The sequence below is a fragment of the Aphanomyces invadans genome, assembly GCF_000520115.1.
Source record: "Aphanomyces invadans strain NJM9701 unplaced genomic scaffold supercont1.12, whole genome shotgun sequence".
Lineage (NCBI taxonomy): Eukaryota > Oomycota > Saprolegniomycetes > Saprolegniales > Verrucalvaceae > Aphanomyces > Aphanomyces invadans.
In genome coordinates this window covers 234,790-254,639 of record NW_008580157.1, presented here as the reverse complement: position 1 = coordinate 254,639, position 19,850 = coordinate 234,790, and the positions used below count along the sequence as shown (strand labels likewise).

General features: G+C 52.7%; 12 protein-coding genes across 15 annotated transcripts; 7 read left to right on the top strand and 5 right to left on the bottom strand.

Annotated features, from left to right (window-relative positions):
* Window positions 1-910: 910 nt before the first annotated feature.
* On the bottom strand, window positions 911-3,303 carry H310_06606 (hypothetical protein). The gene is made up of 5 exons (XM_008871734.1): window positions 2,810-3,303; window positions 2,551-2,757; window positions 2,116-2,488; window positions 1,178-2,044; window positions 911-1,123 (listed from the first exon to the last, which is right to left on the bottom strand). Exons 1-5 carry the CDS (start codon window positions 3,268-3,270, stop codon window positions 935-937), a joined length of 2,097 nt encoding a protein of 698 aa, XP_008869956.1. The 5' UTR covers window positions 3,271-3,303; the 3' UTR covers window positions 911-934.
* Window positions 3,304-3,594: 291 nt separating this feature from the next.
* H310_06605 (hypothetical protein) lies at window positions 3,595-4,115 on the top strand (the record flags this gene model as incomplete). Its single annotated transcript, XM_008871733.1, has 4 exons — window positions 3,595-3,632; window positions 3,711-3,817; window positions 3,900-3,924; window positions 3,983-4,115. The coding sequence occupies 4 exons, from the start codon at window positions 3,595-3,597 to the stop codon at window positions 4,113-4,115; spliced, it is 303 nt and encodes a 100-aa protein (XP_008869955.1).
* Window positions 3,924-6,056, bottom strand: H310_06604 (hypothetical protein; the record flags this gene model as incomplete). Its single annotated transcript, XM_008871732.1, has 10 exons — window positions 3,924-4,326; window positions 4,386-4,426; window positions 4,477-4,554; window positions 4,648-4,737; window positions 4,790-4,837; window positions 4,897-5,020; window positions 5,073-5,539; window positions 5,586-5,664; window positions 5,726-5,752; window positions 5,821-6,056. 10 exons carry the CDS (start codon window positions 6,054-6,056, stop codon window positions 4,155-4,157), a joined length of 1,362 nt encoding a protein of 453 aa, XP_008869954.1. The 3' UTR covers window positions 3,924-4,154.
* A 127-nt stretch (window positions 6,057-6,183) lies between these two features.
* Window positions 6,184-7,226, top strand: H310_06603 (hypothetical protein). Its single transcript, XM_008871731.1, has 3 exons — window positions 6,184-6,317; window positions 6,378-6,535; window positions 6,585-7,226. Exons 1-3 carry the CDS (start codon window positions 6,234-6,236, stop codon window positions 7,129-7,131), a joined length of 789 nt encoding a protein of 262 aa, XP_008869953.1. The 5' UTR covers window positions 6,184-6,233; the 3' UTR covers window positions 7,132-7,226.
* A 92-nt stretch (window positions 7,227-7,318) lies between these two features.
* On the top strand, window positions 7,319-8,260 carry H310_06602 (hypothetical protein). The gene is made up of 3 exons (XM_008871730.1): window positions 7,319-7,604; window positions 7,659-7,792; window positions 7,856-8,260. Exons 1-3 carry the CDS (start codon window positions 7,360-7,362, stop codon window positions 8,188-8,190), a joined length of 714 nt encoding a protein of 237 aa, XP_008869952.1. The 5' UTR covers window positions 7,319-7,359; the 3' UTR covers window positions 8,191-8,260.
* A 72-nt stretch (window positions 8,261-8,332) lies between these two features.
* Window positions 8,333-9,262, bottom strand: H310_06601 (hypothetical protein). The gene is made up of 4 exons (XM_008871729.1): window positions 8,997-9,262; window positions 8,740-8,933; window positions 8,574-8,700; window positions 8,333-8,525 (listed from the first exon to the last, which is right to left on the bottom strand). Exons 1-4 carry the CDS (start codon window positions 9,153-9,155, stop codon window positions 8,367-8,369), a joined length of 639 nt encoding a protein of 212 aa, XP_008869951.1. The 5' UTR covers window positions 9,156-9,262; the 3' UTR covers window positions 8,333-8,366.
* Window positions 9,263-9,873: 611 nt separating this feature from the next.
* H310_06600 (hypothetical protein) lies at window positions 9,874-11,319 on the top strand. The gene is made up of 2 exons (XM_008871728.1): window positions 9,874-11,051; window positions 11,100-11,319. Exons 1-2 carry the CDS (start codon window positions 9,955-9,957, stop codon window positions 11,290-11,292), a joined length of 1,290 nt encoding a protein of 429 aa, XP_008869950.1. The 5' UTR covers window positions 9,874-9,954; the 3' UTR covers window positions 11,293-11,319.
* Window positions 11,320-11,718: 399 nt separating this feature from the next.
* H310_06599 (hypothetical protein) lies at window positions 11,719-12,583 on the top strand. The gene has a single exon (XM_008871727.1). The coding sequence runs from the start codon at window positions 11,754-11,756 to the stop codon at window positions 12,504-12,506; it is 753 nt and encodes a 250-aa protein (XP_008869949.1). The 5' UTR covers window positions 11,719-11,753; the 3' UTR covers window positions 12,507-12,583.
* A 160-nt stretch (window positions 12,584-12,743) lies between these two features.
* Window positions 12,744-14,802, top strand: H310_06598 (tRNA pseudouridine(38-40) synthase). The gene is made up of 5 exons (XM_008871726.1): window positions 12,744-13,104; window positions 13,159-13,837; window positions 13,897-14,114; window positions 14,159-14,467; window positions 14,517-14,802. Exons 1-5 carry the CDS (start codon window positions 12,781-12,783, stop codon window positions 14,625-14,627), a joined length of 1,641 nt encoding a protein of 546 aa, XP_008869948.1. The 5' UTR covers window positions 12,744-12,780; the 3' UTR covers window positions 14,628-14,802.
* On the bottom strand, window positions 14,702-16,542 carry H310_06597 (CMGC/CDK/CRK7 protein kinase). Its single transcript, XM_008871725.1, has 5 exons — window positions 15,920-16,542; window positions 15,736-15,818; window positions 15,330-15,680; window positions 15,075-15,263; window positions 14,702-15,018 (listed from the first exon to the last, which is right to left on the bottom strand). Exons 1-5 carry the CDS (start codon window positions 16,517-16,519, stop codon window positions 14,820-14,822), a joined length of 1,422 nt encoding a protein of 473 aa, XP_008869947.1. The 5' UTR covers window positions 16,520-16,542; the 3' UTR covers window positions 14,702-14,819.
* Window positions 16,543-16,594: 52 nt separating this feature from the next.
* H310_06596 (hypothetical protein) lies at window positions 16,595-18,396 on the top strand. 4 transcript variants are annotated; one of them, XM_008871722.1, is made up of 12 exons: window positions 16,595-16,662; window positions 16,718-16,792; window positions 16,843-16,930; window positions 16,982-17,094; window positions 17,151-17,207; window positions 17,258-17,368; window positions 17,433-17,583; window positions 17,632-17,696; window positions 17,743-17,811; window positions 17,859-18,035; window positions 18,080-18,200; window positions 18,252-18,396. In XM_008871722.1, exons 1-11 carry the CDS (start codon window positions 16,612-16,614, stop codon window positions 18,179-18,181), a joined length of 1,059 nt encoding a protein of 352 aa, XP_008869944.1. In that variant the 5' UTR covers window positions 16,595-16,611; the 3' UTR covers window positions 18,182-18,200; window positions 18,252-18,396. The 4 variants fall into 4 exon arrangements, with proteins under 4 accessions (XP_008869944.1, XP_008869943.1, XP_008869946.1 ...); XM_008871721.1 differs by having other exon boundaries at window positions 18,080-18,396; XM_008871724.1 differs by having other exon boundaries at window positions 17,743-18,035.
* On the bottom strand, window positions 18,345-19,643 carry H310_06595 (hypothetical protein). Its single transcript, XM_008871720.1, has 2 exons — window positions 19,034-19,643; window positions 18,345-18,967 (listed from the first exon to the last, which is right to left on the bottom strand). Exon 1 carries the CDS (start codon window positions 19,559-19,561, stop codon window positions 19,064-19,066), a length of 498 nt encoding a protein of 165 aa, XP_008869942.1. The 5' UTR covers window positions 19,562-19,643; the 3' UTR covers window positions 18,345-18,967; window positions 19,034-19,063.
* Between the last annotated feature and the right edge of the window lie 207 nt (window positions 19,644-19,850).

Here is a 19,850-nt window from a genome sequence, read left to right as displayed (position 1 = left end):
CCGAGACTGTTCGTGTGTGTACGACTGTGCTCAATTGAACAGCTCCACATGGATTGCGCCGCCTTTGTCGGACGTAAGCATCTGGCCGCCAACGTCGGTGGCGCGCGGTCGTTCACACCCTCGATTCCATGGAACGCGAGCACCACCGTCAAATTGATCAAGGCGGCGCATCGACGACACGAGCTGTACGCGCAGCCGTCCTACTTGTCTTCTCACACTGGTGCTTGTCGACAGTGTTCGGAATGTCTGTTCGTGTGGCGTTGGTAGCGAGAGAAGTATTGGCGGGCAAGGGCAAAACGATATGTAGAGCATTCGCCCCTGGGGAACACTCCCACTTGGTAAGTCGAAGGTTATCAACACAAGTGTGTACCGACTCGCACTCGACACAACGCGAGTAGAACGGAGGCTAGTCATTCGGCCCAATTGCACTGACTGGAGTGTCCAATCTCGAAGCCTTGACGACAGAGGCAATGTCGATCGAAATTGGAGTCGCTAGGATGACCGTACTGCACGCGCCATCGAGGACTATGGCACCGATGTTGCCAAGACGCCGTAGGGAGCTCAAGCGCACTTCCCGTGCCTTTCTCCAGGACAAACGACTCGACGTTGACCACGCCGCGAAACTCGTTCTCGTTGGTTTCGTTGGGGGGCCACTGCCGCCGTCCACTCCGACGGAACGCCAAGACTGCACGTCAGATCCCGCGCGTTAGCACTGGCAATTGGGACCAACACCTCGTCAACGCGACTTTGCACAGATCAAAGCAGGGCTAAACCAAGATGGTTCAGGTGGGGTCGGCCACGACGATGCGGTAACGCACCGCGTGAGAATCGTTCGAAACCATTCCATGGTTTATTGGCACACAACTTTGCCCCTTGTCTTTCCATGAGATGCTTGCCAAGGACCTCGACGCACGAAAGACTAGTACATTACATTTTACCCGATCGTGGCGTAGACTTGGTCGTGGTCTTGAATCCAGTCGCCGACGACTTCGTGGCGCTGGGGCAACGAGAAGCCGTCAAACGCAAAGTGCAGTTCGGTCGACGGCGACCGGTCTGGTACCATCGTGGCCAGCACATGGTCCTGCAGGTCTTGAAAAGTCTGGCCATACTTCATCTCGATCACCTACATCATAACGATTTCCATGAAGGTACTGGCATCTGAAGAAACGCGTCGAACCAAGGGATCCACTTGAGCTTTTTGGTCGTGCTGGACCAAGAACAGTGTAAACCGGACCGTGCGCTGCTCCAAATCGGGCAAATTGGTCGCCGCCGACGGTGTGACGGTGGTCACGGGCGGGGGCGGTACAGATTCGATTTCGAGCTGGTCCATCGAGTGCGGCATCGGGTGGGCATGTCGCTCGCCGCTCAACCGACGGTGATTCTTGGACTGCTTCATCCACTGCGTTGACGGTACAATGTCACGCGGAGGTTGCACAGGGGTATGAAGCATTTCTTCGGGCTCATCACGGGCTTGAGTGTCAGGCTGCTCGGACTCAAACATCGGCAGCGACTCCGACTCGAACGCTTGTGTCTGAGGGCCGCCGTCGGTATCTAGCAGGCTCAACACTGTGTGCGGCAACGCTACTTCGGATGCACTGTCGTCGATTCGTTGTCGCTTGGACGGTGGTTCCTCAGCGCCGTCTCGCGCATCTTGATCAGGCGACTCTGTCGACGGGGTGTCGCTTCGCTTGCGCTGCGATGTCATGCACACTGGCACGACATCATCCTTGTCGTACTCACCATGGTCGACGTGCTCAACGCTATATTGTGCATCCACCGCGCCGTCGTGATACGATTCATCGACGTTGCGCGAGTGCGATGGCGGTAACTCGGTCTCGTCGTCAGCGGTCGAATCGATGTCGTGCCGCATCGCATGCACTTGAGCTGTCTGTGCAATGGTAGCCATCTCCACCGCCACTTGTACTTCAATTGCAGTCGTGTGGCTGTTTGGCAGCGCGACGACCACCGACATGTCGCCTGTCCGACGTTCTTGTTCAGCTGCAGCTCTCTTAGCTTGCGCCTTCTCCAAATTGCGCACTTTTTCCTACGATGGGTCCTGGTTAGCCATGTATGGTGGCAATAACGGCCTTTCAGCCGTTCATTTTGATGTTGCACCTTTAATTGCCGAGCGTCTCGGTCGGCAAAATACCCCTTCATTTGGCCTTCCATGAGCATCACGACGAAGCGATTGTCGTGCTTCTGGCGCATTTCCAGAAGAAATGCAGTGTCTTCAGCACTCCATGGCATAATCGGACGACGCCGAGTCGCCGCCACCTTCACCGCCTCCTCTGGAATGACCTCGCCTTGGCGCCGCAAGATCTTCCATTTGTCCTGGACATCGTGCCCGTTCCGGGTGTGGTACAACTTGCCGCAAGCGACCCCTTCCGTCGCAATCCACGTCCATTGCCCGCCATGTGTTTTGATCATTGTGGTGATGTACTCGACTTCGGAATCCGTCCACTTGATACCGCGGCGTCGTGGCGCCTTCCTGCTCGCAACGACATTCGTTCAAGCTAGAATGAAACACAAGAATGGAAATGCACGACATACACGACCGAGACGTTCTTCTTGGCCGCGGCGGCAGTGCTTGCCGTGGCGTCATGGGAGGTTGGGGTTGCCGTGGCTTCAGACTTTGATAGCGGGGTTGGGGAAGTCGTTTTCTTGCCTGAGGGACGTCCACGTCGCTTTGGAGCAGGATTCGACGGTGCCAATCCACGTGACGATCTCTTTGACGTGCTCGTCATGGATGCTGAACGTCTACATGAAGTGGTCGATGAGAAGGTTGTGACTGGGATGTTTGAAAGCTTACCGAGGCCCAAGATCGGCGTCCGAATCGGTGTCGTTGGTAAAACTATCGCTGGAAAGGCTTGAGGCATCGCTGAAGTGGTTTTGGGTCATGGGGCCATCGGCACGATCGCTGTCCGAGTCCGACAGACCTGATGTGAGGCGGCGTTGTGGCTTGCGAGCGGATACTGCTCGGTGCTTGCCTTTACCAGCTGCCAAGCGTCTGGGAGATGCAAATCCACGACTTACGGACGACCCCTTCACTTTGGAGAGTGATGCAATCACTGTGGCCGTCGAGTGTGCCGAAGGAATCGACGAGGGTGTGTCGTTGTTGTCGTAGTCGAAAGTTAACTCGTTGTCCGAGAGCACCGAGATCACATCGCCAGATGCAAAATGCGTTGAAACACTAGGTCCTTGCGCCGTGGGGCGCAAACGCGTCGACCGGCGGCTTGCCTGTGGTGTCTGCTTCGCTTTCTTCTTGTTCATGATCGAGTGGACCCCGAAACCCCGAACTGGCGGGAGGGGGTTTATTTCTATTTGTCCACCTTCGATTTGTTACAAATGTCAAGGTATTTAAAAACGAGGCGTTCGGGCAGTTGCAATGGGGTTTCGAGTATACTAACCCACAAAGGAAAACGGTAGAATATCGGCTACAATATTTTATTTTTGGTATTCACACAAAATATGAAAACAATTTCAATATTTCTTACCAATACCAAAGTTGAATTCACACTGTGTATTGATTTTCAATTTGTACACACATCTTTGAAAGAGACTACATCGCGATTCTCCAAACAGTCTGCAAGCACAATGGCGCCGCCGACTTCGCTGGCCGAGCGGAATGAAGCGTACGTGATGCATGATGTCTGCTCCTCTCGTCCCAACATTTTTGCACACGCGACGGCTCTGACGCGGTCTTGCCGTAGGAACCGACAGCACAATCGTCAAGTCATTCGGAAACTGGTCTTTTTCTCGTTTCTCATGTTCAGCCTCCCGATTGCGGCCTTTTACGTGCTCAATCATGTCTTTCGAGGTACTTCTTGGACAGAAGTTGACATTCTTACTTCTTCATGGTGCAATCCTTCCTCGCCTTACGACGTCCGCTCTGCCTGTAGACAGCGAGAACAAAACCATGTGGAGGTAAGAATGCATCACACAACTTTTTGCCCCCACGTGTTTCACTTGAATCGTTCGGCAGTGGGTTTGGCGCAATTGGAGTTGTGAACGTTGTCATTGTGGCGTATATCATCGAAGCATTTCGAGAAGATGCTGCGGCTGCCAAGGACAACGCGGTTCCATCGCCCGTTGTTGGAAAAGTCAAACACTCGTAAGCAGCGTAACTATGTTATCACGATCGAGCGACATGATGATCATTCGAAGCGTCGCATATCTACAACGTCAGCATGACGATGTGTGTCCCACGTCAGGTGCATCGCGTCCGAGTAGATGTCTACGTTGGACGGGTGTTCATGGAACCCCGTGAGGTTGCAGTTCTGGATCAGTTCGATGCCATGAGGCGTGGTCAATCGAAAGACACCGACACTACACCACACAACTCAGTGGATGACAACAACTTCAAGAACGTCATCGTCAACGCGTACTTTTTCACAGGATCTCGTGGAGCGACGACAATTGCAATCGCCTAGAACGGCATCACTGGTCTGTCACGACGCGTTGGTCAGAACGAAATACCTCGGACAGCATCGACTGAAAGCCGCATTGAGTGTGGATGTCCACGGACGACAAAAAGCACGTTTGCGATGGATGCGTCTGCTCCCATCGTCAGGAAAGGAAAATCAACAGAGTCCAACGATCACGTCATGTCGTCGATTCCACAGAATTGCACGAGGCAAACGCACGTACGTGAATCCACCCGAGCGTGAGCAAGTCGTGCTGGATGCAGTACGCAAAGAGTTCTTCTTCGTGCGTCATGTTGCACGTGTCCGACGTGCCCTGCATCACTCACTGCGATGACTCACGCTGCATGACTGTAAAGCCACGGTACCTCTTGTTTCGGGATGATCAGCGTCGTGATGGACAGAGATTGATCTTTCTAGACGCGATGCCACGCGTCAGTGTGACGAGTCCCGATCACGTCCATGAACGTCGTACCAATGTGCCTGCCAAGATGCCGCACGTTTCCACTCCGTGCGGCAATCGTCGTGTATTTGGCTCAGCAATGCGAGTGAACTCTGCCACCAACGACGATGGAATCGCCATGTCGCGGACTTCATCTCTGATATCTTCCATGCATCAAGAACAGCGACTTCGTTGCAGGAAGCACCTACCGCATGCGAAGGGCTTTGCTTTGGATAGACGATCGACGGGTTTGGCCGTTGCCCACAGTCGTTAGCCACGACGGCCGAGCCGTTGCGAGTGAAGGATAACTGACTGGCGGAGCATGGAACGTTGTTGTGGATATTTGCGTGGGAGAAAAGTGGTGGAGATGGTGGGCGTCGTGGGAAACAGTGCGGCTTGGATGGGTAGGCGCCATGCGAAGCACTTCAAAGGCATTGCCCCGATCTTGACAAGCAACAGACTGTGCGACCGGCGCCGGTTTGCCTTTCAACGCCATGAGCCTTCCTTCCAAAGCAGATGCGACAGCGTCCTTGGCGGGAGCTGACGGAAACTCGGCGTCGGGATGCATCGCCATGATGTGTTCTTCTTCATCGTGGGCATGCTGCAAGTGCTCGAGTTCTTCGTGGAACATGCCGTCCAAAATGCGATCCAGCAACGCCAACGCGTCGTAGCATTTCTGCCATCAATGGAATTTGTCGTTGGTTGACAAACAAAGAGCGTACCTTCTCGAGCAACTTGCGATCTTTTTCAAACCGCGCGACGCGGAACTCGCGATGGCCAGGCATCTTTTTCTGAAACAACCTATGCAATTCGTCGACCCTTGAGTACGACGTTCGACGAGACTGTAGAAAGGTGAACGCACTCGACGAGCTGTAGCAGCATGATGTATCTATCAAAGAACGAGTTCCCAGCATAAGTAGATGATGGCGGATGCGAACGAGGTCGGTGGCCACGTACGCATGATCGTAGTCCTTCTCGATAACGTATAATTGGCACTGCCGGTAGATCTGATGCGCCTTTTGAAAACACTTTTCGATCTTGTCGGTACTTCTGAGATCCCGCACCACGCAGAGCTTCTTGAGCTCTGTCCGGCGAAGCTTCACGCGCTCTTCCGCCTCGGCCTTCAACTCTTCGTCGACTGCACTTGGTGGCATACTCGTCGTGTTCAAGTCGCAGTCGAGCTTGACCTGCATTCTGCTCATACATCCGGATACGTTGTCCGGTTCAGCTAGCATCCAATATTTGTGGATTTGCTAGAAGCAAGAGTATATTTTGAAACGTAAACTATCAATAAATTATGTTCCGAACCAATCTGCGTGTTGACGGTGTGCAGTCGCCCAGCTAACACTGCCTCGCTTAACAGCAACGGCATGTTGCATCCAAGCATGGCGCGTGCGCACCGCGCATTGTCGGCTTCAGTGGCAGACATAAAGCTGCTTGCATCCAAGGCGAAGGTAGACATCCAAATTCTTGCCCCCCACGCACCCATGAATCTCAACGTCATCATATTGTAGGATGTCAAATACTTCAAGATTTATCGATGGGACCCCGAGTCCAAGGAAAAGCCGTACTTGTGCACATACCCAGTGAACTTGAATGAGTGTGGACCGATGGTGTTGGACGCGTTGATCAAGATAAAGAACCAACAAGACCCGACGTTATCGTTCCGCCGGTAGTTCGGCGTGCATTCAGCAGGAACGTCATGCGTGGACTACGTGTAGGTCGTGCCGCGAAGGGATATGCGGGTCGTGTGCGATGAATATCAATGGCAGCAACACGTTAGCGTGCATTTGTCCGATTGACAAGAAAATGGACACGATCAAGCTGTACCCGTTGCCACACATGTACGTGATTCGCGACTTGGTGCCCGACATGAACAACTTTTACGCGCAATACAAGTCGATCCAGCCATGGTTGCATTCAGACGTGGTGAAGGCGGGCAATGTCGAGTTTCTCCAGTCGAAGGAAGACCGTGACAAGCTGAACGGGTTGTACGAGTGCATCTTGTGCGCATGCTGCAGCACGTCATGCCCGAGCTATTGGTGGAGCCCAGAGCGTTATCTTGGCCCCGCCGTCCTCCTTCAAGCATTCCGATGGATCGAAGACTCACGTGACACCATGATGCTGGAACGTTTGGAGTACTTGAACGATCCGTTCAAGTTGTATCGTTGCCACACAATCATGAACTGCACGAGCGCGTGCCCCAAACACTTGAACCCTGCCATGGCCATCGCCAAAATCAAGAAGAAGTTGGCGCTTGTGCAGTAGCTTTTGGAGCACGTCATGCCATTCGCAGCAGCGACGCTGCGAGTCGCCATTGGTTTTCGATGCTTTATATCGAAAAATTGCAAATTTTGATTGCATTTTTTATGCTCTCAACGTTTATCCGGATAGCCCATGATTCCGAATACGCGTCAAGATCGGGAATATCGAATGAGGAGGCACAGTTGTTCGTGTGGCACACTCTGTTTTTCGATCCGTTACGACATTGGCATCATGGCCGAGAACAAGCTGTCGTCGTCCGCCGCCGCGTGCCTGGAAAAGCTGCGTGACGCTAAGGACTGTAAATGGGTGACAGACGCAAGCAACCAGGGTGTGAAGCAGTTGAACAACATGCTGAACTCGGAGGCGCCATTGGAGCCCCTGAAAATCCTAGCCGCCGTCGATAAGCCCGTCGCGGGGCCGTACCAGAAGCACCTGATTCAATTGAAAGTCCGTGTTGCCCCGAAAACAATCTGCTCGTACGATCCTGTTTTGATAACACCGAGGACTCAACGACTAACTCTTGTTTCAAGGCCAGGTGCAACTGACATCTCCGCAGCTGCATGCGATTTTGACTTGAAGCGAAGTGCAATTTTTCAATTGCTCTTATCTCAGCCATCGACGGGCACAGATCAATGGACCCTTGTCGACAGCCTGCAGATCCAAGGTCATCATTTGCGACGATTCCAAATGCATGTAATCTCAACCCCAGCTTGATGTTGTCGAATAGATTCAACAGCATCCTCGGTTAGCCAAAGCGTCGACGACATCGTCGTTGTTGGGGTGCCTCAAAAGGCTTCCACAGCTACAAGCGGGCAGTCGCCGTTCAAGTTTATCCCTCCTTACGCGCTGGAAGTCCTCGTAGTTGCCGCGTGCATCTTTGGACTCACGGCGCTTCTCGTGCACACAATCCGTCATCGTCGAACGGGGTATGCTTCCGTCGGTCAACCTCACGCGCAAGTTAAAGTGCGACGCGTGGACTTGAAGCGCCCAAACCCAGTCCCGCGGAACGAAGAAACCACGTTGCGGCATTCCCACGAGAAAAACGAGCGGTTCGCCGTTTGACTACACGGTTGCTTTTCCGCTGTATTTTAATTGGTCTCGTGTAATGATATGCGGTTGTTCACCTCATGGTTCCATCGTTTAAGCTCGACGTTTTATATCGAATTACAACGTCATGGCTGCTGTACCCCTCTCGACAACAAACTGAAGAACGATAAAAATAAATTTTTCCCTGATGTTCAAGGCCTGCCAAAGATGGTCGAGAACAGCACAATGACGATCGCAAGCACCATAAACCCCATGACTCCGTACAAGATGAGTTTCTGGCGCTTGTCACGTGCAGACATGCGACCGAGGATGCGACCGCCAGAGCGCGCCATGTCGTTGACCGATTTTACCTGATCGTGCCGTGGTGAGTGGAGACACCGACTGACACATCACAGTACCTTGTCGTGCGTGGCCTGAATTTTTTCGCGGTTGCGTCCTAGTTCTTCTTGAATGCCGATGGCCACTTCTTCCGTTTCCAGCACCGTTTGATGGGCCGCTTTGATGCGGTCACCGGTTTGTTGCAATCTATGGGAATTGTCATTGTGGTACGTAGACAGATCGTACTTTTGAGTGGCCCCTGCCATGCGACTACGGGCTTCAGCGGACCCGAACAAGCCTTCTTTTTCTTCCTTAGCCTTGATATTTTTGAGGTCATCAGAGAGAGACTTGAGGCTCTTCTTGTATTGATCGACTTTCTTGGACAGTTCACGCTTCGTCGCGGCGTCCAAGCTGCGCACTTCCAAATCCATTTGTTGGATCTAATCCTCAAATATGAGGTCACGGAGACCACGCAAGCATTTTTATATCGCGTCGGGTCTTACCAGTTGCGACGCTTGGGTTAGGAGGTCCGACGCATGTGTTATAGCCGTTCGCTTTTTGTCGGGCTCTTCTTCGTAGCTAGAGATCTCGCTGATCTTGGCGGAGACGGACTGCGCTAAGCTTTTGTACTCTTCGTCATATCCGTCAAAGATAGTCGTCATGATGCGCCCGGACGAGGCGGAGGAAGCAGCGGTGGAAATGGTTCTGAACGGGACACTGGGGCGCAAGCGATTCTCGGAAACGTGAAAGCGAAAACGCTCGAAATCCCAACGACATCTCTTATGACCAATCACACGCGAGAACCACATCCACGAACCAATCCGATTCGGCTACGTCAGAGTCAGTTCGAATTCAATGGCAAACCATACAAACACCAGACGTGACGAATTTTTTTCAATTTAAATAATCAGCAATGGTACTGCCGATAGATTGCAAGTGCGGTTTACGCTGGAAAATGGCAATTTCACAGTAAGAGTAGGAACAACCAATTTTTGTGTTCATTCCTGTTACTACTGTGCACGAAATGAGGGCGATAGTGACCGATACAGTCAACGGAACAGTGCTTTGACATGCCAATGATACGGGCGATGGGGTGGAGGCTTCGGTGGGCAAGCACAGCGATGGGAGAGCTGGGGGTGCTTTGAGCTATACCTCAGCTGGCAGCAGCAGCAACGAGTTCTCTATGCGATGCGTTGAGAGCTCGAAGTCGTCTGGTTTTGCTGTCACACGGACCCACTTCCTGGATCCCAGGATGCAGGAACCAGTGTGATAAATCCTGTGCACATCGAAAGAGTTCTCTTTGCCGTCATACGTTAAATACAAATTGTACACTTCATTACACTTTGGTATTCTTACTTCATATTTTTATATTAAAGTGCTATACAAAAGAGTCAAAAAGGTGTACTGTAGTCGAAGTGGCGCGTTGTTCATGTCCACTACGAAAGGGTGCGAATCGGCAGCATGGGATCTCTCCGGGGTGCCGATACGCCACCGTCGTTCGACCTGGACTACTTGGACCTCGAAGAGGAACTCATGGGCTCACCACAGGATGCTGCGGCTTCTAGCTATCTAAGTACCTTCCCGCGCTGTCGTGCTTCGTCAACGCCGACAACACGCGGCTCCAACAAGTTCAAACCGAAGGAAAGCCTTCGAGCATTCCAAGCTTTGCGCGACGAAGACGATCACGCTACATTGCACAGAGAAGCCACTGTGACTCGCTCGACGCGAGTCGCTCGTATCGTGGAGGCAGCGTCAAGTCGACAGTCGCATCGCCGTCCGCGAGGATTGTCATCGACTGAGGCAACGATTCGATCCCGCAGTGTGTTTGCCGACCTGTTTATCGACCTACCGCCCGTTGAGAAGCAAGCGTTGGCACAGTTTGTAGACGACGAGTTCACTCGCGTTATCACACAGCCCATGGGATGTCCTGCCTCCGTCATCGCAGACCACTTTCGTGCCATTTTCCGTACAGCTGCAACGACCAGTTCCCTCACGCGGCCGATCAAGCACTCTCTTGGAAATGTCGTGCTCGATTTTGCGACTGTGTTCCACTCGCTCTACGAACAGCATGTGCACTGTCCGATGCAGGAAGCCATTGCTTCATGCGCCGCAGACGACGTCATCGAGTTCAGCGCCTTGCTCGTACAAGTGCTTCGATTCAAGTACCCGTCCCTCGCATCTGCGTCTCTGCTTGTATATGTCCAACAAGCGGTCGAAGATGCCATGTTCGTGCATCTGCAGCCAACGTTGCATGGTCTATTCACCGCGCAATGCAGTTCCGCCGATATTTCACTCGCGACTATCATGGCGGCCCTACGGCACTCACCTTGCGTTGCCGAGTCTATCGGTGTGCCGCCGCTGTATCGTCTTGACGCATCTTCGTTGCGACATGCGACGCCATACACAAACTGTATTACTAAGATGTCGGAGCTGCCTCATCAACGATCACCGTCAGCAAAGGTCGCAGTTGTGTCCCAAGTCTGCCGTCTCATCGACGTTACCATCCATACGTATTACGCTGGTCATCCAAATCCTCCGCCCGTCGAGCAACTCCACATGTAAGTCGACGTCTTCAATGGTCCCCACTTCTTATGGTCATGTTGTAGCGCTGCAGATGCTTTGGTCTCCGTGCTTGCTTACGTTGTGGTCATGGCCAATTGCCCACATTTGGCGTCGCACCTCGCTCTCATGGACGCATTCCTTCCCGATCGCATCAGCATCGGCGAAGAAGCGTACGCGGTCACAATCCTCCACACCGCCATCGCGCATATCCGTGCCACAGGAAACGGATTTGCGTAACATTCTGGCGATATTCTTAAAAGTTAAAAGCGTTAAACGTAGGTTTTAGGTTTTACTCTGTCGCGTTATTTCGCAACCTCTTCGGTTGGACACGCCAATATCGAGCGTCCCTTGACTGTACGATTCTTGTAGTTGTGCCGTTTGGACATCCACAGAACATTCACACGAGCGCGAGAAACCCAAGCATCCCATAGACGCCAGGGCTCGCTGCAGGCAATTCGACAAGAGAAAGGCGTTTGACGAAGTAACTTCAACGATAGAAGTGGTGGCACCCGATGGACATCCCAGCCTCGGGTCAAGGGTGTCCATTGGATATCCCTGAGGCAGTGAAAGAAACTTGGACGTTCTTGAAACATGTTTAAACTCAAAACGCATATCGTGGTCGTTACTTTATCGGTTTCTGTGGTCTTGATCAGAAACCCATTCGGCCAATTTTCGGCTGCACGGCTCCAGTGACGGCAATGGATCCTCGACATGCATGGTTCGTTCGCCTGAAGGAGGCCCTGGACGACTCCCTCAAGCATGTGACCCTGACGGTCCAGCCGTCGCGCGCGTGTTTGCGTGGACGCAATCCGTTCACGGTATACCATTACACGATTTCAAAACCAGGGTTTCGATGGGCCGTCGATCGTCGCTACTCTGAGTGCCATCACCTGCGAAAAGACCTGCTTCGGCACTTTCGGCGAACCAGTCAGTCTACTCTCGCCTCGTTTCTCGCCCCAATTGCCCATGTCGATTTCCCCAAGAAACGGTTTGGCGAAGACACCAAGGGCGTCGTCGGCGAGCGACAACTCAAGCTGAAGAAGTTCCTCCGCGTTTGCATGGAGGTCCGCGCGACTCTGATGGCATATGTCGTCGTTTATCAGCATCGATCGGCAAGTGTTCTCATCGTCATTCTCGACCACCTCGATATGTTTCTTGGCGTGCCACCGCAACTGTGCGATGCTGAACGCCGCCTCATACAAGGTTTTTTATCGCTCCTGCAGCACCACGAAACACACGCCCCGTTGCCGATACCGTCTTTGGATGCAAAAGCAACGCGTCCGTCGTCTCTCGACGACTGCGCGATCTGTCTCGGCGACTTCGACGACAACGACGCTCACGTTGTCACACTGCCGTGCAATCACATGTTCCACAGCGACTGCGTCTTTCCGTGGCTCGTTCGAGATCATTCGTGCCCACTGTGCCGCACTAGCGCAGTCGATTACCCGTAACTCGCATTGTGCATGATACCGCTGACTTGCTGTCGCAGTCGACGCACGTGAGCATGCGCCCACTTCCGCTTCAGAACTTGTCAAATTTATTTTAAATTTGTATACGTTCATGGCATGCTTTGCTCGGTGCAAGGCAAATAAAATTTCTTGTACACCCAATGCAGACTGGAAACGTAAATAGTGTGGTTCATTCGACCGATAATGGTGTTAGTTATCAAATCGGAGCATATTTCATTGGATTACCAGTCAAATTGAAGTGGGCAGCTCGATCACAATGATGTTGCTACGTCGACCGGCGCCGGCGATGCGACCGTTCCTTGGCGCCATGGCATTGTCGATGGAGCGGCGAGCCATGCCTCAAGGAGAATCTGGCAAGAAACGCAAGGTGAAGGTCGCCCTTGTGACAGGGTACACGGGGACGGGGTACCACGGCGTGCAAATCCAGGAGAACGTGAACGTACCGACAGTTGAACACGCCGTGCGCGAGGCCTTGTTCAAGGCGGGGTGCATCCTTGAATCCAATTACGGCGACATGTCCAAAATCGGTTGGTCGCGAAGCAGTCGGACTGACAAGGGTGTGCATGCTTCGTCCATCGTGGTACATTCACTCGTTCCCCGAGTCGATTCCATCTCATCGTTGTGACGGATGTAGTTGTCGGGGAAACTACTCGTTCATGGAAACCGAATTGATCCAGTGAGCGGTCGCATTGCACACCTTCCCGATCAAATCAACGCGTACTTGCCTCAAGACATCCGCGTGTTTACTGCGACAAAGGTCCATCAGTCGTTCCGTGCAAGAGAGGACTGCATCCTGCGCGAGTACGAGTACTTTTTGCCGCTATCGTTCTTGTCCTCACTCTGTCCGCCCGAAATATCTGCGGACGACGCGCTAAAGACATTCTTGGAAACGCTGCCCAAGTTTGAAGGAATTCATGACTTCCACAACTTTACCAAGCAGCGGCGGCACTTTTACAAGCTCGAGGCGCAGAAGCTGCTGGCCAAGGAGCGCCGTCGCCAGAGAAATGCCCAAGACGAGGTTGTCGACGATGCGACGCCCGACGAAGAAGTTGTGGAGAATGAAGGCGATGACATCGAAGCCGAACCCAACGACATATCGTTGGTCAACGGCGTCCGAAAAACGCTGCAGCGCCACAGTCGCTCCATCTATGCGTGTCGTGGGGCTTTAGTCCCCGATGTCTTTGGCGAGCCCTTCATCCACATCCACCTCACGGGCGGGTCGTTCCTGTTCAACCAGATTCGATGCATGGTCGGTGGCGCGATCGCGGTGGCCACGGGTGCCATGGCGCCGACACTGTTTGACGCAGCTCTCCGTACGTTTCGTTCAACCGTGACGATGAATTCGTGCACGGTCAAAACCTGTGTGGAATAGGAACAAACCATGTCGTGCATGTTCCGACGGCGCCCGCGGAAGGCCTCGTCCTGTCGAGCTGTGGTTTTGGGGCCAAGCAGCACTTGATCTCGCTCCTTCGCGACCACAACACGCCCAGGAACTTGTTTGCGGGCTCCAACCCCAACCAAGCGCCCCACCGTGTCCTTGTATCTGACACCGAGGACGAGCTACACCGCATGCTGCAGTTTCGAAACGAGGTCCGAGCAACGGCCAGGTCGTGCTGGATTCAATGGGACTTTAGGTGATATACAAGGAAGTCGTGCGCATGTGGCATGTCAGTGAGCATGTGGCGGCGTGGCCAACCCATTTTGCGTCGTGGACGGAAAAATTCAACGAGACGACAGACGAACGTACCCTCCGCGTCGCTCTGGAAAAGGTACTGGCCGACGACGCGAGCAAGGCTGCGTACAGCGATCGAATCGTGCGGGAGGCCCGGGTGATAGGCGACGCCGTCAAGGTCCTCCCGAGAGCGTTTAGCACCGTCGTGTGCATTCATTTCGGCATTACGCCTGGGGCGTACATCGCCGACGCGATCGCGGGCCTCAAACTGGTACGTTTTTTGCCGTTTGGACGGTCTCTAATGGTGGTGGTGGCTGCAGCGCATTCTGGACCACTCGTTGCCCGTGGACGCGACGCAAGAAGACCTGCTCGACTACATGAGCAATATTGGCCTCGACACGCTGGCACGAATGGGTCGGACAGGCATGTAGAGGAGTAGGAGCCCTGTCGGGTGACCGATAGAGTTGCATGTCGCAATGCAAATGATTTGAGCGGTGGCGATACCGCTGTGGGCATGGACCACGAGTCGTTCTTTGGGGCAAGTCCCATCGACGGCTGACCGCGACTTTTTGTTTGCTCATATGTACATGCCGATCGAGATCTGCTTAGCCACCACACATGAATTAGTTCCTACTTCTTGGGCTTCCACTCTCTCGCTTCGCTCGCTTGGGTGGTCGGGCGAGAGCCGTTCCGCTCTTTCCCGCGGCGGTCGCCGGTTGGTTGATGGACGGGTTTCTGGACGCCTGCTTTGCACCACCATCTGCCGCGTCCGCGGGTATTCCTTGTTGCGATGGACGCGCGATACCAAAATGCTTCGTCACCCTAGCAAGTCAAAAACCTTTGTTGAAACAGCTTCAATCGCGGGAAAATGAACGTACAGAGGCTTGGACGGCGGGCGCTTTTTCGTGTGTTCGAAGACGCTCAGCACTGCGTTAGCTTTGTCATGAAGGAGCTTCTTCTTGCTCTGGTCCGCGACGCTTAGCACAGCCTGGCTCCCTTCCTTCTTGAGTTTGCGGGCTGACATTTCGTGGCAATTGGCTTCTGGGATCGGCGGCAGCATCGTCGGTCTAGACAAGTCGATGCATCACGATGCCCCCTCATCAACCACGACGATGCAAAGAGAAAAATGGTACTTTTCTTTCGGGTGGAGCTGCGGATGGTGCACGTGGAAGTAGTCACTGTTGAGGGCTTGCGACGGGTTGAACCGGGACTTGGGATCAAGTTGCAGCAACTTGTCCAGTAACTCGACAAATCCCTTGGGCAACGTTACGTTGCGCTCAGAAGCTTTGCGCATTAGCATGCTACGAAGAACGTTTGACCGAGGCTTTTCTTGCCCGAGAAACTTGTCAAAGTGGGGCAAGTGGGCGACACCGTTGACTTCGTCGAGAGAAGTGCCGCACAAGTCAATGATCTTGACCATTTGTTCTGTCTCGGTCTTTGCGGCAAACAGCGGGCGCCCCAGGAAGAGCTCCGCAAAGACACACCTATGCAACTTTAGAAGCAACCCCGGAGCCTTTGTGACGAGCTGCAAGCAGTTACCCGACGCTCCACATGTCCACGCTCGCGTCGTATTCTGTCGAGCCCAGCAAGAGCTCTGGCGCGCGATACCATAATGTCACCACCTAGGTCAGGCCATGCAGTTCAGAGGCGCATTTGAATGGGGACATGAGCCAAGAAACCACAACGCGCAAGCGATATACTGAGGAACGCAATGAGGAGGTACCTTGTTTGTAAGTTTGGAATTCGAACGCAAAGTTCGTGCGAGTCCGTAGTCGGCCAGCTTCACAACGTAATCGGGAGTGAGGAGGATGTTGGAGGTCTTGAGGTCGCGGTGGAGGACATCACGGTCGTGCATATACTTGAGTCCCTCCAGCAGCTGTCGCATGATGTACTTGGTGGCGAGCTCCGAAAACGTGTGGTTGCTTTGAAGCAGACCTGTCAAATCGTGTGCGACAAACTCTAGCACAAGAAAGATGCTGCCGTTGGCGTAATCGCTACGGGTATCTTGGCTGCTGGGTCCATTCGAGTCGTCGTCTTCTTCGTCGTCTTCGTCTTTCTGTTTGCTCACGACAATACCTTTCATCTCGACAAGGTTTGGGTGGCGCAAGGACTTGAGTGCCACGATTTCGCGAAGCGTGGTCACTGGAACACCTTCAGATTCGTTCAACGTCTTGATTTTCTTCAGCGCAACGACGTCGCCAGTGACACGGTCCTTGGCCTCATACACACGGCCGTACGTTCCCGCTCCTATGCACCGGACTTTCGTGTACTTCTCAAAGCAAGGCGTCCCGTACTCGAGCGAGTTCGCGTCGTGGTCGGCCATGGCGGCAACACACACAATCCTTGCACTTATCCGGATAGGTTTTTTGTATCCGGTATGGTTCATTTTCAAATTGGGCGGGGATTTTCATCGAGATGGACACGTTGGACTGCTGTGTCGCCCAGATGCGCGCGTGTGCCGACAAGGTGCGTCATTCGCCATGGATCGACGGGTGAGATAGATGTCTAAGTTGATTTCCAGCTCCGAAGCACAAAGAATGCGCTCTCCTTGACATACCTCGACATGAAAGCAAGAGACTTACCAGCAATCACAATTGTACGTCTTGTCTCCTCATGTAGGGTGCGACGTGATGACCTCAGGGATAGACATCGAGATTAGTTTTCGAGGAGGAAGAGAAAGAAGATGACATCGTCGAGAAGCACAAGCGGCGTTACGAAGCATGTGTCAAGCAAGGTACGAAGCCTGATCTTTCACACCAATCCAAGCTCTTATGCACTTGCGTAGCGGAGGAACAGGTTGAAAAGTTGATGGCAGAAAAAAAACAACTCGAGCAAGATCTCCGGCGGCAATCGCAGCAATTCCGCCAAGTACTGGAAGAGCGAGATGCTGACGTTCAAGTGTGTACTCGGGCCAGTAGGGTTTACTTTCATTGGATGTGATCGTCTCGTTGCAGGTGGAATACGCAAAGATGATCGCAGAGCTCAACGACCACATTGAAGACTCAAAACAGGTACGGACTGTGGTGATCCCAAAAATGCCTAGTTTTTCTATTGTCTGTAGCAATTGAACGCTGCGGTTGAATCACGTGACGCCAAGCAATCGCTAGTTCGTAACTTGCCTTCTCCGTCGTTGGCTAGCCAAGCTGATCTTCACAAGCATCGCATGCTGCAGGTACAGCTGCACGCTCTCCCTCGTTGATTTGTCCTGCTCAGTGCCTAATTTACTTGCTTCGAAGCAACAAATCATGGGTTTGTCCAAGGAAGTGTCGGAACTTCAGGCTGAGCTCCACCAAATTGAGGAAGAATTATCGCGCCCTGTGGCTATCAAGCGCAAGGCAAATGCATTAGATGAAGCCGATTCCAGCCATCACGTTTCAGTCGCCCAAGGTTTGTCAACATGGACAGCCGTCAGGTGTTTATGCTCGATGGGTGTAGAATGCAATGATATCCAGGTGGAGATTGCCATGCTCATTGAAACGGAACAAGCGTTGCAGGACCAGGTACAGAATACTTTATCATACGCAGTATCGAATGACGGCTACGTAGGCTACCCAGCGGCGATTACATGCAGCCCAGCAAGAAGAAAACCAATTGGCTCTCCGTGAAGTGGAAGAGGTTGGTGCATGCGACTTGAGATGATGAGAGACGAAGTCCACTGCTAGTTGGAGCAAGAAATTTCCAGTGTCGATGCGTCTATTGCAACGCTAACAACTCGACTGCAAGCTCAGTTATTTCGTGTCTTGGCACCCTCATCGACAATGGGAGCACTTCTTACTCGTTTGTGCTCGTATATTTCAGCGCAAGGGGACGCCCCGATCGCCATATCGAATGTCTTGGAGGTAACGTGAGCCTCTCGACCGATGTCATCACGTGGCGTTTTTAGATGTGTCCGTCACAAGTTGAAGGCAACGAATGTATCGATCTGTTGGTTAAAGTCGGTTTTGTTGTCAGCGATGGAGTGAACCTTCGACAGACCACCACTTAACCAACATCTCCCTCCGCACGTAAGTCATCAAGTGTTTGGCAAGTTATGCCTGGTTAAAATACCAATACAGCGAAGAGGGCCATTGGGCTGTGAGTGGCAAAACCATCAATAGACCTGCATCACCACAGTTGACGGTTAATGAAGTCGAAAAAGGAGATGATATGAAGGGAACACATCAATTTGGTTGAGTATTAACAGTAAATGCTTGACACTACACTATAGATCCTCTGCGCAAGTCTAAGCTGCGACAATTCGATTTCCATATCGCGCATGCCGGCGGAATACAAGCGAATTAGTGGATTGCATCACTTCACTGAAAGAGTCTAGTCTGTGATGAATCTTCGTCAGCTAGGCAAGCAATGGCAACAAAAAATTCGAGCAAGTCGACCGTCCACACAAGAGGAAAAATGTTAAGCATAAGAGCGGTCGAAGATGACGATGAAATTCCATGGACCTCAAGGATATTGAGGTTCGTCCGCACCACAAAGTGTCAGAGTATATTAAAGTTTGATTGTACTCTCACCGGTCCATGGTACTCCAAAAACAATGCACCCCACGAAAAATGCAAACAACATGAACACAATACGAGCGTCGGCCACCACGTCAGCCAGGAGCACCGACGCCACCGTCACGTCCGCCTTCGATCAACCAGTCAGCCTCCAGCATCATGCGTGTTTTCCACAGCGATGGTTCAGAGTATATTAAAGTTTCTTGACTGTCATCGGCTTGCGGTGATCGAAGGGACGACGGACGGGACGCTGGTGCTCGCGCGAGGACGATTGGCGACTACAACGAGAGCGGCGGTGGACAAGTGAAGCATGAGATGAACAACGGGGAAGACACGATACACACCATCGAAGAGTCCTTCGTTGTTCTTTCAACTTAGTTTTCTGGGATGTCAAGTTCACCTTCAGTGATGCGTCGTTGGATTTCAGTCGGGGCTTCGCCGTTGACGGTGCATCCAAGAGAGTTGGCCGTGCCGAGCATTTCCTTAACGGTACCTGCCAACGAACGGGCCATCGAGCGCGATCGCATGGTGCGGGCAATGTCAATCACAACTTCCAACGTCAAGTTGCCGTCGTGCTTGATGTTCTTGACCTTCTTGCGGTCACGAGGGGGTTCCTTCAACGCCTTGACGAGCAACGACGAGGCCGAAGGGATCAACGAGACAGTCGCGACACGGTTCACGATGGTCAACTTGATCGTGACGCTCAACCCCTTCCACTCTTGGGTCGCCTTGCAGATATCTTCGCCGACCTTCTTCGGAGACAAACCGAGAGGACCGACCTTGGGGGCCAGCGCAGACGCGGGGGCGATTTCACCACCCGTCGTACGAAGGATGACAATCTTTTCTTCACCTGCAGGGGGAGGAGGCGCCATGTTGGTGGAACTTGAAAGGACTGATGGCAGAAATTCCAGAATAAATGGCACACGCCGCCTTGCTTTCGTTGGCCGCTGCGAGCCAGCCAAACAGACCAATCCAATTACAGCCAATTCCTGGCCGAAATTGGCCAAATATTTCGATGTATGTACCTGATTTTCGTGCCGGACGGGGCAAAGTGCCTGTCAAAATAAATACCGACCTATCAAACTGAATACCAACCAACTGCGATACCTAGTTTCGATATCGGGGATGCCGAATGCCGAAATGAACATTGAGAACGTTAAA